The sequence below is a fragment of the Erpetoichthys calabaricus genome, chromosome 11 (genome assembly GCF_900747795.2).
Source record: "Erpetoichthys calabaricus chromosome 11, fErpCal1.3, whole genome shotgun sequence".
NCBI lineage: Eukaryota > Metazoa > Chordata > Cladistia > Polypteriformes > Polypteridae > Erpetoichthys > Erpetoichthys calabaricus.
The window spans coordinates 70,062,062-70,076,692 of NC_041404.2; the positions used below are offsets into that span (position 1 = coordinate 70,062,062).

General features: G+C 39.9%; 2 protein-coding genes across 4 annotated transcripts in view; one reads left to right on the top strand and one right to left on the bottom strand.

The window, feature by feature from the left end:
- Positions 1–14,631, bottom strand: part of si:dkey-13a21.4 (uncharacterized protein LOC494576 homolog) — a 991,873-nt gene that overhangs the window by 837,750 nt on the left and 139,492 nt on the right. The window lies entirely within an intron of this gene.
- Positions 1–14,631, top strand: part of hcfc1b (host cell factor C1b) — a 155,785-nt gene that overhangs the window by 36,836 nt on the left and 104,318 nt on the right. For all 3 annotated transcript variants that reach the window (XM_028813306.2, XM_028813307.2, XM_051933482.1), the window contains one exon: positions 13,500–13,648. In XM_028813306.2, the coding sequence (XP_028669139.1) occupies positions 13,500–13,648 (149 nt within the window). The remainder of the gene's footprint in view (positions 1–13,499; positions 13,649–14,631) is intronic.

Consider the following 14,631-nt stretch of genomic DNA (forward strand, 5'->3'; position numbering starts at 1 on the left):
CATTGTCCTGCTGGAAGGTCCACCCCGTCTCATCCTCATCATCCTGGCGGATGGCAGCAGATTCATTTCAAGAATCACTTGGTACATTGTCCCCTTCATATTTCCTTCAATTACATGAAGTCTGCCAGTACCATGAGATGAGAAACAGCCCCAGAACCCCTAAACTTCACTGTTGGTAATAATCCAACAGTGATGTGCAGTGCCACACTGGAACTGCTCTTGCCGCGCTACCACACCCATCCAAAGACGCGAGAGTGGCATTTTGAATTATTTATTTAAAATGGCAACCAGCTGCAGACCCCACTTTGCCTATTGTTTTTTCAGTAACACTTGTATCTGCTGCCTCCATGTTTTTCTGCAGTTCTTTCCGAGTGGTCCTTGGCTCTTGGGCTACTCTTCTGACTATCCTTCTGACTCCATGGTCAGAAATCTTGCAAGGAGCTCCTGTGTGGGGCCGGTTGATGTTCCTTCCACTATACTTTCCTTCCATTATACATATAATGCCCCCAATGGTGCTTATTGGAAGATTCAGAAGTTTTCTGTAACCAATGTCATTGATATGGTTTCCAACAGTCGGGTTGTGAAGGTCTTGGGGAATTCTTTGCTTTTACCCCTCATGAGATGTTTCTTGTGTGACACTTTGGCAGCAAAGCACCTTTTTATTGTCCATCAATATGTACTAACCCAGTTGATATCAATTTGCACAGATACTTTAGCAATTTCAGCTGGTTCCTTGCCTCGGTGTACTTTTTTTTTTTTTTTTTTTTTTAGTGTGTTCAATACTTTTTCCCTGTGTCATTCCCTTTTTTTTTTTTTTTAATATACACATGCCTTTTTTATGTGAATGATTTGTATTGTCGAATTCTTGAGATAATACAAATGTCTGGTGAGTGTCTTATGTGAATTAGCATCTTTGAAAATGAATTTACTTTTAAAATTGTCAGTGAGTTCAATACTTATTTCCCTCCACTGTAATACAGTTACTCAGAATTCACAACAAGAAGTACACCGACATTTATTTTTCTTACTATAGATAGTAGGTAAAATAATTATTACTGGAGGACCTCTGCAACTTTAGTCCCATTTGAATTTCTTAAATGTCAGAATTTTACTGACATGTTGATTTGTAGTATCTCACAAAAGTGAGTACACACCTCACATTTTTGTAAGTATTTTATATCTTTTCATGGGACAACACTGAAGATATGACACTTTGATACAATGTGAAGTAGTCAGTGTACAGCTTGTATAACAGTGTAAATTTGCTGTCCCCTCAAAATAACACACAGCCATTAATGTCTAAACCGCTGGCAACAAACATGAGTACACCCTTAAGTGAAAAATGTCCAAATTGTGCCCAAACTGTCAATATTTTATGTGGCCACCATTATTTTTCAGCACTGTCTTAACTCTCTTGGGCATGGAGTTCACTAGTGCTTCACAGGTTGCCACTGGAATCCTCTTCCATGATGACATCACGGAGCTGGTGGATGTTAGAGACCTTCCGTCTGAGTATGCCCCACAGTTGATCAATAGGGTTTAGGTCTGGAGACATGCTTGGCCTGTCCAGCACCTTTGCAATCAGTTTCTTTAGCAAGGCAGTGGTCGTCTTGGAGGTGTGTTTGGGGTCGTTATGATGTCGGAATACTGCCCCGCGGCCCAGTTTCCGAAGGGAGGGGTTCATGCCTTGCTTCAGTATGTCACAGTACATGTTGACATTCATGGTTCCCTCAATGAACTGTAACTCCCCAGTGCCGGCAGCACTCATGCAGCTCCAAACCATGACACTCCCACCTCCATGCTTGACTGTAGGCAAGACACACTTGTCTTTGTAGTCTGCTTGCCTTCAGCAAACTGTTTGCGGGCTTTCTTGTGCATCATCTTTAGAAGAGGCTTTCTTTGGGACGACAGCCATGCAGACCAATTTGATGCAGTGTGCGGCGTATGGTTCGAGCACTGACAGGCTGACCCCACCCCTTTAACCTCTGCAGCAATGCTGGCAGCACTCGTACGTCTATTTTCAAAAGACAACCTCTGGATATGACACTGAGCACGTGCACTCAACTTCTTTGGTTGACCATGGGTGAGGCATGTTCTGAGTGGAACCTGTCCAGTTAAACCGCTGTATGGTCTTGGCCACCGTTCTGCAGCTCATTTTCAGGGTGTTGGCAATCTTCTTATAGCCTAGGCCATCTTTATGTAGAGCAACAATTCTTTTTTTTTCAAATCCTCAGAGAGTTCTTTGCCATGAGGTGCCATGTTGAACTTCCAGTGACCAGTATGAAAGACCCCCGAGACCTTGTAACACTAACGAGTCGCATGACACCGGGGAGAGAAAATGGCTAATTGGGCATAATTTGGACATTTTTCACTTAGTGGTGTACTCACTTTTGTTGCTAGCGGTTTAGACATTAATGGCTGTGTGTTGAGTTATTTTGAGGGGACAGCAAATGTACACTGTTCTACAAGCTGTAAACTGACTACTTTACATTGTATCAAAGTGTCATATCTTCAGTGTTGTGCCATGAAAAGATATAATAAAATATTTACAAAAATGTGAGGGGTGTACTCACTTTTGTGAGATACTGTATATGTGGTTAGTTTAACCTGAGGTGTGTGTTTTTTTTTCAGACTTTTTATAGAAGGTAAAAGTCTTAGTTTTTCTGAGACGTGAATGCTCATTCGGTGACAGTTACTGATATGAGCTATTTGGACTGGACTACACTTACAGATGTGCTCCAGTAAAAATTACTTTACTCCATCTCCTGGTGTAAAACTGGTCCTGTCCTAGTAAGACTCAAGAGGGTACTTTACATTACATTATTGCTTTTAGTATCCATGCATGTCCCACACTACTGATATATGTGTAACTGTCACTACTTTATGATTAAAAAAAGATATCGGGTTTCCTCAGGAATACAAACACTTTCTTTGCTTAATTCATTTTTCAGCCTCATACTTAAAGGGAACAAGATCTCGAATGGTGTGACTGAATGTGTACAAGTACCTTAATGTCTGCAATGTGCACTATAATCAAATACATCTTGAATGGTTTGATTTGTAATTTTAATCTTTGAAGCAGATGGATAGATCAATAAAATCATAATGTTTGGGACAAAGACATTAAGGGCACTGTACAGTTAGGTCCATAAATATTTGGACAGACACACCTTTTTTCTAATTTTGGTTGTGTACATTACCACAAGGGCGGCACGGTGCTGCAGTGGGTAGCGCTGCTGCCTCACAGTTGGGAGACCTGGGGACCTGGGTTCGCTTCCCGGGTCCTCCCTGCGTGGAGTTTGCATGTTCTCCCCGTGTCTGCATGGGTTTCCTCCAGGCGCTTTGGTTTCCTCCCACAGTCCAAAGACATGCAGGTTAGGTGGATTGGTGATTCTAAATTGGCTCTAGTGTGTGCTTGGTGTGGGGGTGTGTATGTGTGTGTCCTGCGGTGGGTTGGCACCCTGCCCGGGATTGGTTCCTGCCTTGTTCCCTGTGTTGGCTGGGATTGGCTCCAGCAGACCCCCGTGACCTTGTGTTCGGATTCAGCGGGTTGGATAATGGATGGATGGATGAACATTACCACAATGAATTTTAAATGAAACAACTCAGATGCAGTTGAAGTTCAGACTTTCAGCTTTAATTCAGTGGGGTGAACAAAACGATTGCATAAAAATGTGAGGCAACTAAAGCATTTTTTTTTAAACACAATCCCTTCATTTCAGGGGCTCAAAAGTAATTGGACAAATTAAATAACTGGAAATAAAATGTTCATTTCTAATACTTGGTTGAAAACCCTTTGCTGGCAATGACAGCTTGAAGTCTTGAACTCATGGACATCACCAGATGCTGGGTTTCCTCCTTTTTAATGCTCTGCCAGGCCTTTAGTGCAGCGGCTTTCAGTTGCTGTTTGTTTGTGGGCCTTTCTGTCCAAAGTTTAGTCTTCAACAAGTGAAATGCATGGTCAATTGGGTTAAGATCAGTTGACTGACTTGGCCATTCAAGAATTTTCCACTTCTTTGTTTTAATAAACTCCTGGGTTGCTTTGGCTGTATGTTTTGGGTCAATGTTTTGGGTCCATCTATATCATGAAACACCACCCAATCAGTTTGACTGCATTTAGCTGGATTTGAGCAGACAGTATGTCTCTGAACACCTCAGAATTCATTCGGCTGCTTCTGTCCTGTGTCACATCATCAATGAACACTAGTGTCCCAGTGCCACTGGCAGCCATGCACGCCCAAGCCATCACACTGCCTCCACCGTGTTTTACAGATGTTGTGGTATGCTTTGGATAATGAGCTGTTCCACTCCTTCTCCATACTTTTTTCTTGCCATCATTCTGGTAGAGATTGATCTTGGTTTCATCTGGCCAAAGAATGTTTTTCCAGAACTGTGCTGGCTTTTTTAGATGTTCTTTAGCAAAGTCCAATCTAGCCTTTCTATTCTTGAAGCTTATGAGTGGCTTGCACCTTGCAGTGCACCCTCTGTATTTACTTTCATGCAGTCTTCTCTTTATGGTAGACTTGGATATCGATACGCCTACCCCCAAGAGAGTGTTGTTTACTTGGTTGGCTGTTGTGAAGGGGTTTCTCTTCACCATGGAAATGATTCTGCGATCATCCACCACTGTTGTCTTCCGTGGACGTCCAGGTCTTTTTGCGTTGCTGAGTTCACCAGTGCTTGCTTTCTTTTTTAGGATGTACCAAACTGTAGATTTTGCCACTCATAATATTGTAGCAATTTCTCGGATGGGTTTTTTTTTTTTTTTTCATGGAGAGCTCCTTTGACCGCATGTTGTCTGTTCACAGCAATATCTTCCACATGCAAGCTCCACACCTCAAATCAACTCCAGGCCTTTTATCTGCTTAATTGATAATGACATAACGACGGACTTGCCCACACCTGCCCATGAAAAGCCTTTGAGTCAATTGTCCAATTACTTTTGAGCCCCTGAAATGAAGGGATTGTGTTTATAAAAAAAAAAAACAAAAAAAATGCTTTAGTTGCCTCACATTTTTATGCAATCGTTTTGTTCACCCCACTGAATTAAAGCTGAAAGTCTGCACTTCAACTGCATCTGGGTTGTTTCATTTAAAATTCATTGTGGTAATGTACAGAACCAAAATTAGAAAAAAGTTGTTTCTGTCCAAATATATACGGACCTAACTGTATATATTTTTTGTGTTGCGTTTGATTGTGCTGGACAAAATTGTATTGAAAACAAGTGCAGTTTTAGTTTGCTTTCACATCATGTTTGTTTTCCCCTATCCTCACCTGTGGTCATGAACTATAGGTAATGGCCGAAATACAGTCGTCCCTTGCCATATCGCAGTTCATCTATTGCGGCTTCACTGTATCGTGGGTTTTTTAAATACAAGTGATCGCCCGCCTATCGCAGAAGTTAGTTCTAGACCCATCAGTGATAGGTGAAAATCCGCGATATAGAAAGACCATATAAATAAACATTTTTATAGTTTAAGCCTTAAAATACCCATCCCACACACTTTAAACACATGTAAACTTATAAAACACACTTTGTTAACACATATGATATGTGGATGTCGGACTAAGGATATGAGTAACATCTCTCCATTATAAAACATTTTAAGTTCATGCAAGACAAGGCAGTGAGACAGGAAAACAGGTGCTGTACAGGCTTTTAAATTATTGACACGCAGAGCGACAAGCAGCACAAAGTCCACTTCTCCTTAGCGTGCATTCAGCAACCCCACCCCCCCAAACCCCGTTCATAATGCAGAAGTGGCAGGAGCGTACCACGCCTCTGGGGAGGGGGGTTTGAGCGAACGTGTGTTCAGCCCCCCCCCACACACACTCCTCCTCCTTCAGAACGGGCAAAGCGACAAACAGGCATTTTGGCAGAAGCTGCACAAAGTCCACTTCTGCTTTAATGTGCGTTCAGCTGCGCCCCCCCCTTTCACAAAGTGAATGGCAGACACATCGACGTCTGATCGCTGCGTGTAGTGTTGCTCTGCGGTGTTTTAAGAGTGTACAAAGTGTTTAAGAGCATAGGAAGTGTTTATAAGAGTGTGGGAAAGGTTAATAAGACAGTGAGAAAGGTTTATAAGAGTGTGGGAAGGGTTTATAAAGCCTTAAAATATATATATAAATAATAAAATAAATATAGGTCGCTACTTCGCGGATTTTCACTATTGCGGGGGGCTCTGGAACGTAACCCCCGCGATAGGTGAGGGATGACTGTAATGAGAGATTTAACTATAAGATGCAGAACTTAGGCTACTTTTCCGGGCCTCTGGATGTTCACTCTCTGACAGGGTGAGATGTTCAGTAATTTAGGAGAACCTCAGAGTTAAGAATCACTGCTTCTCTGCATTGACAGTAGTGTGTTGAAGTAGTTTGGGCATGTCATAAGGATGCCACCTAGTGATTTACCCCTTCTTACTGTGCAGATACCCTTTGCTAGACCCAGCATATGCAGGAGGGATTATATATTTTTGCTGCCTTGAGAATACCTGGGAATTCTGCAGGAAGAGCTGCATTCTGCAGCTGGTGACAGGGATGTTTGGGCTGACCTGCTTGGCTTTCTGCCTCACCAGGAAAATCAATTTCAGAAGTTATGAGACCATTTTTGTTGACAGCATTTTTGTAGGCTCTGGCTTGTATAACAAACCTATGAAAAATCCATTTCAGCTGTATTGGATGTGGAACTGCCACACTGTGTTGAGAGCCAGATTGGAAGTTAGAAGTGAGGCTATTATGGCTTATGGGATCCCAGTGGCATACATGGAGTTAAGGCATTTTTTTCCATTCTTTAAATAAACTAAAGGGCTTTGCCCCCTGCTCGCTTCGCGAAACCACCCCCCTCCCCAGGGCGCGCCACTTCGCGTCTCTGCCACTTCACGTTGTGAAGGGGGTGACTGAACGCACACTTTGGAGATGCAGACGGATTACCTGCTTGCTTACTGCTCCTCCTGCCGTGCTGCACGTCGATTATTTCAAAGCCTGTACAGCAGCGGTCCTCACTTCACTCGCAAGTCGCTAATATGGATTTAGGGGTCTGTCTCGCCAGATGCCTTCATCCAATCCTAAACCCTGGGGTGATAGATGGGACCTCTAGACCCCTCGGAGATGGAGAGAATTGATATGTTTTTAATCAAGTACAAGCACAACAGTGGCACAGATAATTCTGAATATGGAAAAGCATTTCTACTTTGTGACATTCATTTTAATATTTACATTATTACAGCGTAATGATTTTTGTTTTCCTGTCTGCAAAGCTTCATTATAATTTTGAATGGGCTAAAATTTAACTTGATACTTTAAGCAACAATGCCCATACTAAGAATGGTTTTCAGTCGTGAGTGTAATGTTTGGTTTCACCCATACAAGCCAACATTTTTTACGATGTAACATGTAAAAAAGCTCCACAAATAATAAGTGTTTAAAAAAAAAAAAAAAAAAAAAGGCTGAATTTTTGGTAATTAATCTGAAAACAATTATCAGGCTCGTGAACCAAGTAGGCTACAGCATGCTTGGCTTGCTTAACATCACTGCCACATCCTGATGATTAGTATGAAAATTTCATAAATATTGTTGAAAACAGGACATGAATAATCGGCTTTGTCATGTTTTCTTCAATATTCAACCCTGATTCAGTTAAGGATTAAGGATTTATATGAAGACCAATAATATGTAAATAAGTATGCAGCAGTCTCATTTTTTTAGTACAGATGTCTTGGGGATCTTTAATTTTTGTTTTATTAGCTGTGTTTATGCTGCTTCAATTTGAATATTGAAATGTTTTAAACATTGCATCTCTGGTTTTGTGCTGATCTTAACGTCATTATCAGTTCAAATTTCTGCATGATTAACCCGGCAAACGCTACTTTCCCACTTATAGCCCATTGTTCTAAAGATGAACTGTACTTTTCTTGTTCATAGTTGTCAGAACTTGTCTTGGGATGTTTGTGTGTGTATAAAATACAAAGCGTAAAAGAAAGTTGATTATAAGTGGTTTTCTTTTTAACTACAGCTATAGAACTGGGATGGAATACATCTGGAAGTAATGTTCTGTGTTGACTGCATACTGTGACAAAAATCAAAGCGTTTTGTCACAATAGTCACCTAATGGGTTCATTTTCTCATTGTATTTTGCTATAGAAATTTCTAAACAGAGTAACGTACACAAAGCAAATATTAAATGTATTTAAAAACATTTAAGAAAAAAATCTGAATGGTAATATTAAACGTTTTGAGCCTGACCTATTGTGAAAACACTAGTAAAAACAATTTTTTACTTTACAGTACAATTTCCATGAACACTAAGTTTTCTTGGAAAGTTCACAAAGCTTTTCTATGCCAGTTTGATTAAATTTTTTTGTTTTACATTTGCAGCTTCTCTTCAATAGCAAAATGAACTTCTGCATTATTGGAATAGAGTATCTTGTGTAGCTCTGTATTCTGAGGTACTACCTTTGCAAATTGTGGAGTGTGAGCTTTGTCATTTGTATAATTACCTAAACTGCGTTGTTTTCATCTTTGTTGACTTTGTTCTATAATAAGAAACATGCACTATAAACCACAAGTAGGAGAAACTTGCAGGGATGTCACAATAACAGAATCTTTGTACAGTATTTGATACCAATACCAGTGAAATTTTTTGATTCCACGGCAAAACTAGAAATCCCATTCAGTGGCTTTTTATTAAAATTCTTCTGTTACAGATGTGAGCAATGTTCCTTTTTCTGGAATGCAATATAAAATAACTATCTATATATGTTCCAACATTAACAGCTTTAAAATGCTGGAACATCTATCAATCAGTTTCCAACTGCCATTTAAGTAAACTAGTATTAGCATTCATAAATATGAAAATACAATTCAGGGCTTTAAACATTAATGTGTTGCAGAGATAGGGATCATGAGAGGATTTCAGCACAGGGTTTATATAAAATATCATCATGAACTACCTGATTTATTTTAGCCTATACCCATTTTTTATTTTATTTTCTGTCATTTTCTCTCCATTAACTGAAATACTTATTAAAACACACACTAAAATTAAATATTCAAACATTATTATATCTGTACTGTTGAATTAGTGAATTCCAAGATAACTCTAGATATTTCTATTTAGACAAACTTTTTAAATTTGTTATTGTAACAATACGCTTTTAAAGTCTGGTTTATCAGAGAACCACTATGTTAGGTTTATAACATTTGCTGTTCTACCATTTATATTTGCATCATTAGCTGGTTTAAAAAAATAATTACTAAAGAGTAATATTTAACAGATTCAAATCTCAGTTGTCACAGTCACGTGGTGCTTTATTTTTTCCAAAACTGTTTCTCTATTTTCTTTTTGTCCCAACCTTAAAACTTTGTGTGAAATCAAACTTGTCAGTTTTACATGAATCCTTTATTTTGTCCTGTTAAACAGCCTTTATTTTGTCATTTTCAAGGTTTCTTACATGAGCGATCACAATTTATTGCTTATATAGGTGTACAAATCCAAAATTAAAAAATTAACTGGGCTGTCTTTACCTTGTGGGGTACAGCCCGGACACAGACAGGTAGACATGATGTTTCACCACGCACACGTTTATTTTACACTATTTACAATACAAAATTGAGCACAACCCAGTGCCGCAGCACCAATCACCCCTTAAGTCCTGGCCAACACAATCCCTTTCCTTACTTCTGGGCCGCCTCTTTCCTCTCTTCCTGAACTCTTTCCACTTCCACCCAACTCTTGCTCCCGAATGGAGGGAGGCGGCCCCTTTTATTCACACCCGGATGGGCTCCAGGTGCTTCCCGACACTCCTCCGCTAACACTCCCATGTGGCGGAAGTGCTGGCTGTGCACCCGGATGGACTCCGTGTGTCCCCGATCCTCTTCCCCCCCCAGCACTTCTGGGTGTGTCGGAAGTACTGAGGTCCAGGGTTCCCAAGGCAGCGAGGCGCCCCCTGGCGGTGACCACGGGCCCCTACAGGGTTGAGCTTCCCAGCTCAGTACCTGTGGCCCCCAACACAACCAGGGCAGTCGCCCCCTCGTGGTCTGGAGGAGGCACAAGCCCTCCTGGGCGTCCCGGCTGGGTACCACCCCCAGCCGCGTGCCACAACCTGTACTCAATAGATATGTAACTGTGAGACAGCATTACATTCTTCAACGTGCCATTCAAATATATGATACAGGTGTTCATCGACTTACAACTGCTACTGCGTCTCAAGGGGCAAATAACAGTTTTCACCACACCTGTGACTCATTCATCTTGATCTCACTTTATTACTTGTAGCGGTTTTGACAATGTTCGCTTATGTTTGCCTTACAATTACAGGAAAAAAAGCAATTATCTCAACACAAAAATGAAGGTGATCAAGCAGTAGGAGGGAGGAAAGAAAGCAAGCAGATGTGACTGCATGTGACTTTTAAGTTATCCCATTGTAATCCGGTGTTATCTGCATGCACTGTACTACTGTGCTTTGTCTTTGAATCCAGTTAACTTCCAAAGTCCCTACATTATGGCTCAAGATGTGATGCTTCATGCATACTGGCATGAAGGGGTAATGACACCACACTGAACACCTTTATCTGGTAATGTTTATTATTAACAGGCTGAAATGTTAAAACAGAAAACATACAAGTGCTCAAACTCTGCCGTTACAATCCTCCATCTCACAGTGAACACAAGGAACACTGGGAGAGGCGTACACTGATGACATAGCATAACATAGACAAAGGACTTGTGAAGCTGTTAAAAGTTCAGCACCCATGTGAGCAACAGTAATAATGAAACAAAATAATGACTTAAGGGACTTATTATACAGTACTTAAGACCAGTCTGTTGGAAACCGAACATAGTTGTAAGTCGACAACTACCTGTATTTGGTTTTACTTGTGGGTTATTCTAATGAAAAATTAGTACCAACCATGAGACAAATTCATTGTTTACAGATATGTGTTTGGCAGTGAAGTATGCTGCTTTACTTGTCCTGCTATCTATGTGTTTCGGCAATAGTGTTTTTGTTAACACAGTATATGTTGTGTTAATAGAGAGATGTGCCTTGTCCTTCAATGCATTGGGGCACTCAATAAATTTTATTTTGGTATTGACAAATGGAGCCACAGTTCATGTCCGTACTGGTGTAAACCAGAGCTCTAGAGAGAATACGCAAAACCTTGAGCCCTCAATTTATGATACCACTGACTCGGACTCTAACTCCTCTATTTATGATCAGTCTCATATGTTTTCTATGTTGATTGAAAGCACATAACACAAAAGATAAAAGACAATTTGTCACTGCCAGTGTCAATCATCAGGTTACTTTTTAGCACCCTATCCTGTTTGGGTTTAAAGGCTGTATTGACGCTGTAGTGGCTTTTTTGTAATGCTTATTTAAGTGTCACAAACATTAAATTTTACCTTACTTTAAATTAAAAAGGAGGTTATAATTTTATCAAAAGGCTAGAAGAAAAAATAGTTTATTTGAATTAGTATACAGTGATCCCTCGCTATATCGCGCTTCACCTTTCGCGGCTTCACTCTATCGCAGATTTTATATGTAAGCATATTTAAATATATATCGCGGATTTCTGCGGACAATGGGTCTTTTAATTTCTGGTACATGCTTCCTCAGTTGGTTTGCCCAGTTGATTTCATACAAGGGACGCTATTGGCAGATGGCTGAGAAGCTACCCAACTTACTTTTCTCTGTCTCTCTCTTGTGCTGACTTTCTCTGATCCTGACGTTGGGGGATTGAGCAGGGGGGCTGTTCGCACACCTAGACGATACGGATGCTCGTCTAAAAATGCTGAAAGATTATCTTCATGTTGGCTACCTTCTGTGCAGCTGCTTTGTGAAGCGACATGCTGCACTGTGCTTCGCATACTTAAAAGCATGAAGGGCACGTATTGATTTTTTTTATCTGTCTCTCTCTTTCTCTCTCTCTGCTCCTGACGGAGGGGGTGTGAGCTGCCGCCTTCAACAGCTTTGTGCCGCGGTGCTTCGCATACTTAAAAGCCTAAACAGCCCTATTGATTTGTTTGCTCCTTTGAAGAGGAAGATATGTTTGCATTCTTTTAATTGTGAGACAGAACTGTCATCTCTGTCTTGTCATGGAGCACAGTTTAAACTTTTGAAAAAGAGACAAATGTTTGTTTGCAGTGTTTGAATAACGTTCCTGTCTCTCTACAACCTCCTGTGTTTCTGCGCAAATCTGTGACCCAAGCATGACAATATAAAAATAACCATATAAACATATGGTTTCTACTTCGCGGATTTTCTTATTTCGCGGGTGGCTCTGGAACGCAACCCCCGCGATGGAGGAGGGATTACTGTATGTGATATTGGAAATTTCAATGCATTTTTTTTTTTACAATTTATGTTAAGTTGGAGTCAGAGTTCCTACAATTTGTCTGACTCCAGTAATCCAATAATTGATTTCACCTCTTGTGTAAACAAGCAAAATAGGTACTTCGTTTGAATCTTGCCTCAATGTTTACTTGCTACAACTGTTAGCGGTGCCAGTCCTCCTACATCCCATCCATCCAATATGTGTTGGGGAATAGCGTGAAATAAGCCCTCATATGCTTCCACAATAACTACCAATACTGTAATAAAGCTGGTACCATCATGTTTTCGGGACTTTGGTATTGACTGGTGCGGAAATATCTGTTCTTCTGACAGCCCTGTCACTCCTGTATGTCTCAAATTTACTTTGTCAGCTGCATTTTGCTCCTTTAAACATTGCTCACCTCCTTTGAAAAAGAGTGAAGTGACTTTAAAATTGATATGCTATGATAACAAACATTTCATCTACTTATTAGCTCATGTGAAACATATTTTGTTTTTCTCTTGAAGGTGCAGTGACTGTCACTAAGGGGAACTGAGGTCTATTTCGTGTGGGAGGGGCTGAAAGTGATCAGTTGTTTGCTTGAAAATATACAAATATATACTATATGCATAATGGAAAACAGAAATTATTGCTGACAAATTTATATTGTTGACCTTATTGATAATGTTGAATAGTCATTTCAGCCCTACTGTAAATTGAGATGAGTTTGTCTCGTCTTTCCTTTTTTCCATTCTCTGTTGTGAATTTTTAAAGAAAAAAATATTTATTTTAGGCATATTTGCCACTTTGCAATGTGTGCTTTTTGCTAGGTCACAGCAGCTTCTTTTAGTTTTGTTTTTTAAACTAAATCAGTAGTGATTCTGTAAAACAGTGTCAAAGATGGTATTTCACAAAGTTATTATTGTTATTGAGGTTTGACATGCAATTATGAAGAATTTTTTGCTTAATTTGAAATATGTATGGGGTTATGCTTGCTGACTTTATTTTTCTCTATTGTGCTTAGGATGTGGAATATTTGATGGATGTATTTGGTTTTCTTTAATTCCTCAGTATTGTTCCAGAAAATAGAAAGACTTAAAATGTTTACAGCTTGGTGTCTGCTTCTTGCACTGTTTAAAAACCTGTAATCTGAATTTTTTTTTTTCTTTCTTTCTTTCTTACAATAGCCACCAATCAATGGTTTATCCCAGCAGTTCGAGGTGATATCCCACCTGGATGTGCTGCTTATGGATTTGTGTGTGATGGGACTCGGCTTCTTGTCTTTGGAGGCATGGTGGAGTATGGAAAATACAGCAATGACTTGTATGAACTGCAGGTAAGGACTGATTTTTATTAAAAGCAAGTACAATTCCATACAATCAAGTCAAGCTTAATAAAACTAAATTCAACCCTCACCCAAGAGAAAGAGAAGAAGGCCAACAGCCATAGTAAAACTTTAAGAGTTGAGAGAAGAGAGTTCCTTTCACCAATATAAAAGCTTATTCTAAAATGTTATTGATTAGATCCTGCCTGTTTTTTTAAAAAAAAAAATTGAACAGATTCTCTAAGTGAGAATTTGATTTTTTTCCAATTTCAAATAGTACATAACAGCACTTACCCACTGACTTAAAAGAGATGGGGTGGGATTCTTTCAGTTGAGCAAGATAAGTCTACCTGTTAGTAGTGAGGTAAAGGCAGTTAGTTTGTTTGTCTTTCTTCACTTTAAGCCCATCTGGGAGTATACCAAACACAGGCTGTTAGTGGGTTATTGATTGTGACACCAAGGCTGTCTGATAGGCATTTAAAAATTTTGGTCCAGAATGGTGATAATTTGGTGCATGCCCAAAATATGTGGCCCAGTGAGGCTGGAGTTCGTTTGCAACCTTCGCAGGTTGGATCTTGCCCTGGAAACATTTTGGACAAATTTAAACAAGGTAGATGTGCTCAATAAAAGATTTTAAGTTGAATGATTGTATGCTTTGTGCATGTGGAGTTAGACTGAATTCTGTGCATGGCTGCCTTTCAGTGCTTATCTGAAATGTTGAGTAAGAGATCCTTTTCCCACTGTACTGTGGGATCTTTGAAAGGAAGGGACTTTAATATGGTTGTATATATTCTAGAAATGCTATCACAAATTATAGAATTGCTTCACAAAAAGAATTTTCTCTGCATGGAAAGTGATATGATCAAGGAGAAAGTACAAACAGGACACTTAATGCACCTATAATGCGTACATGGAACCCATAGAGTGGAACCTCGGTTCACGACCATAATTCGTTCCAAAACTCTGGTTGTTAACCGATTTGGTCGCGAACCGAA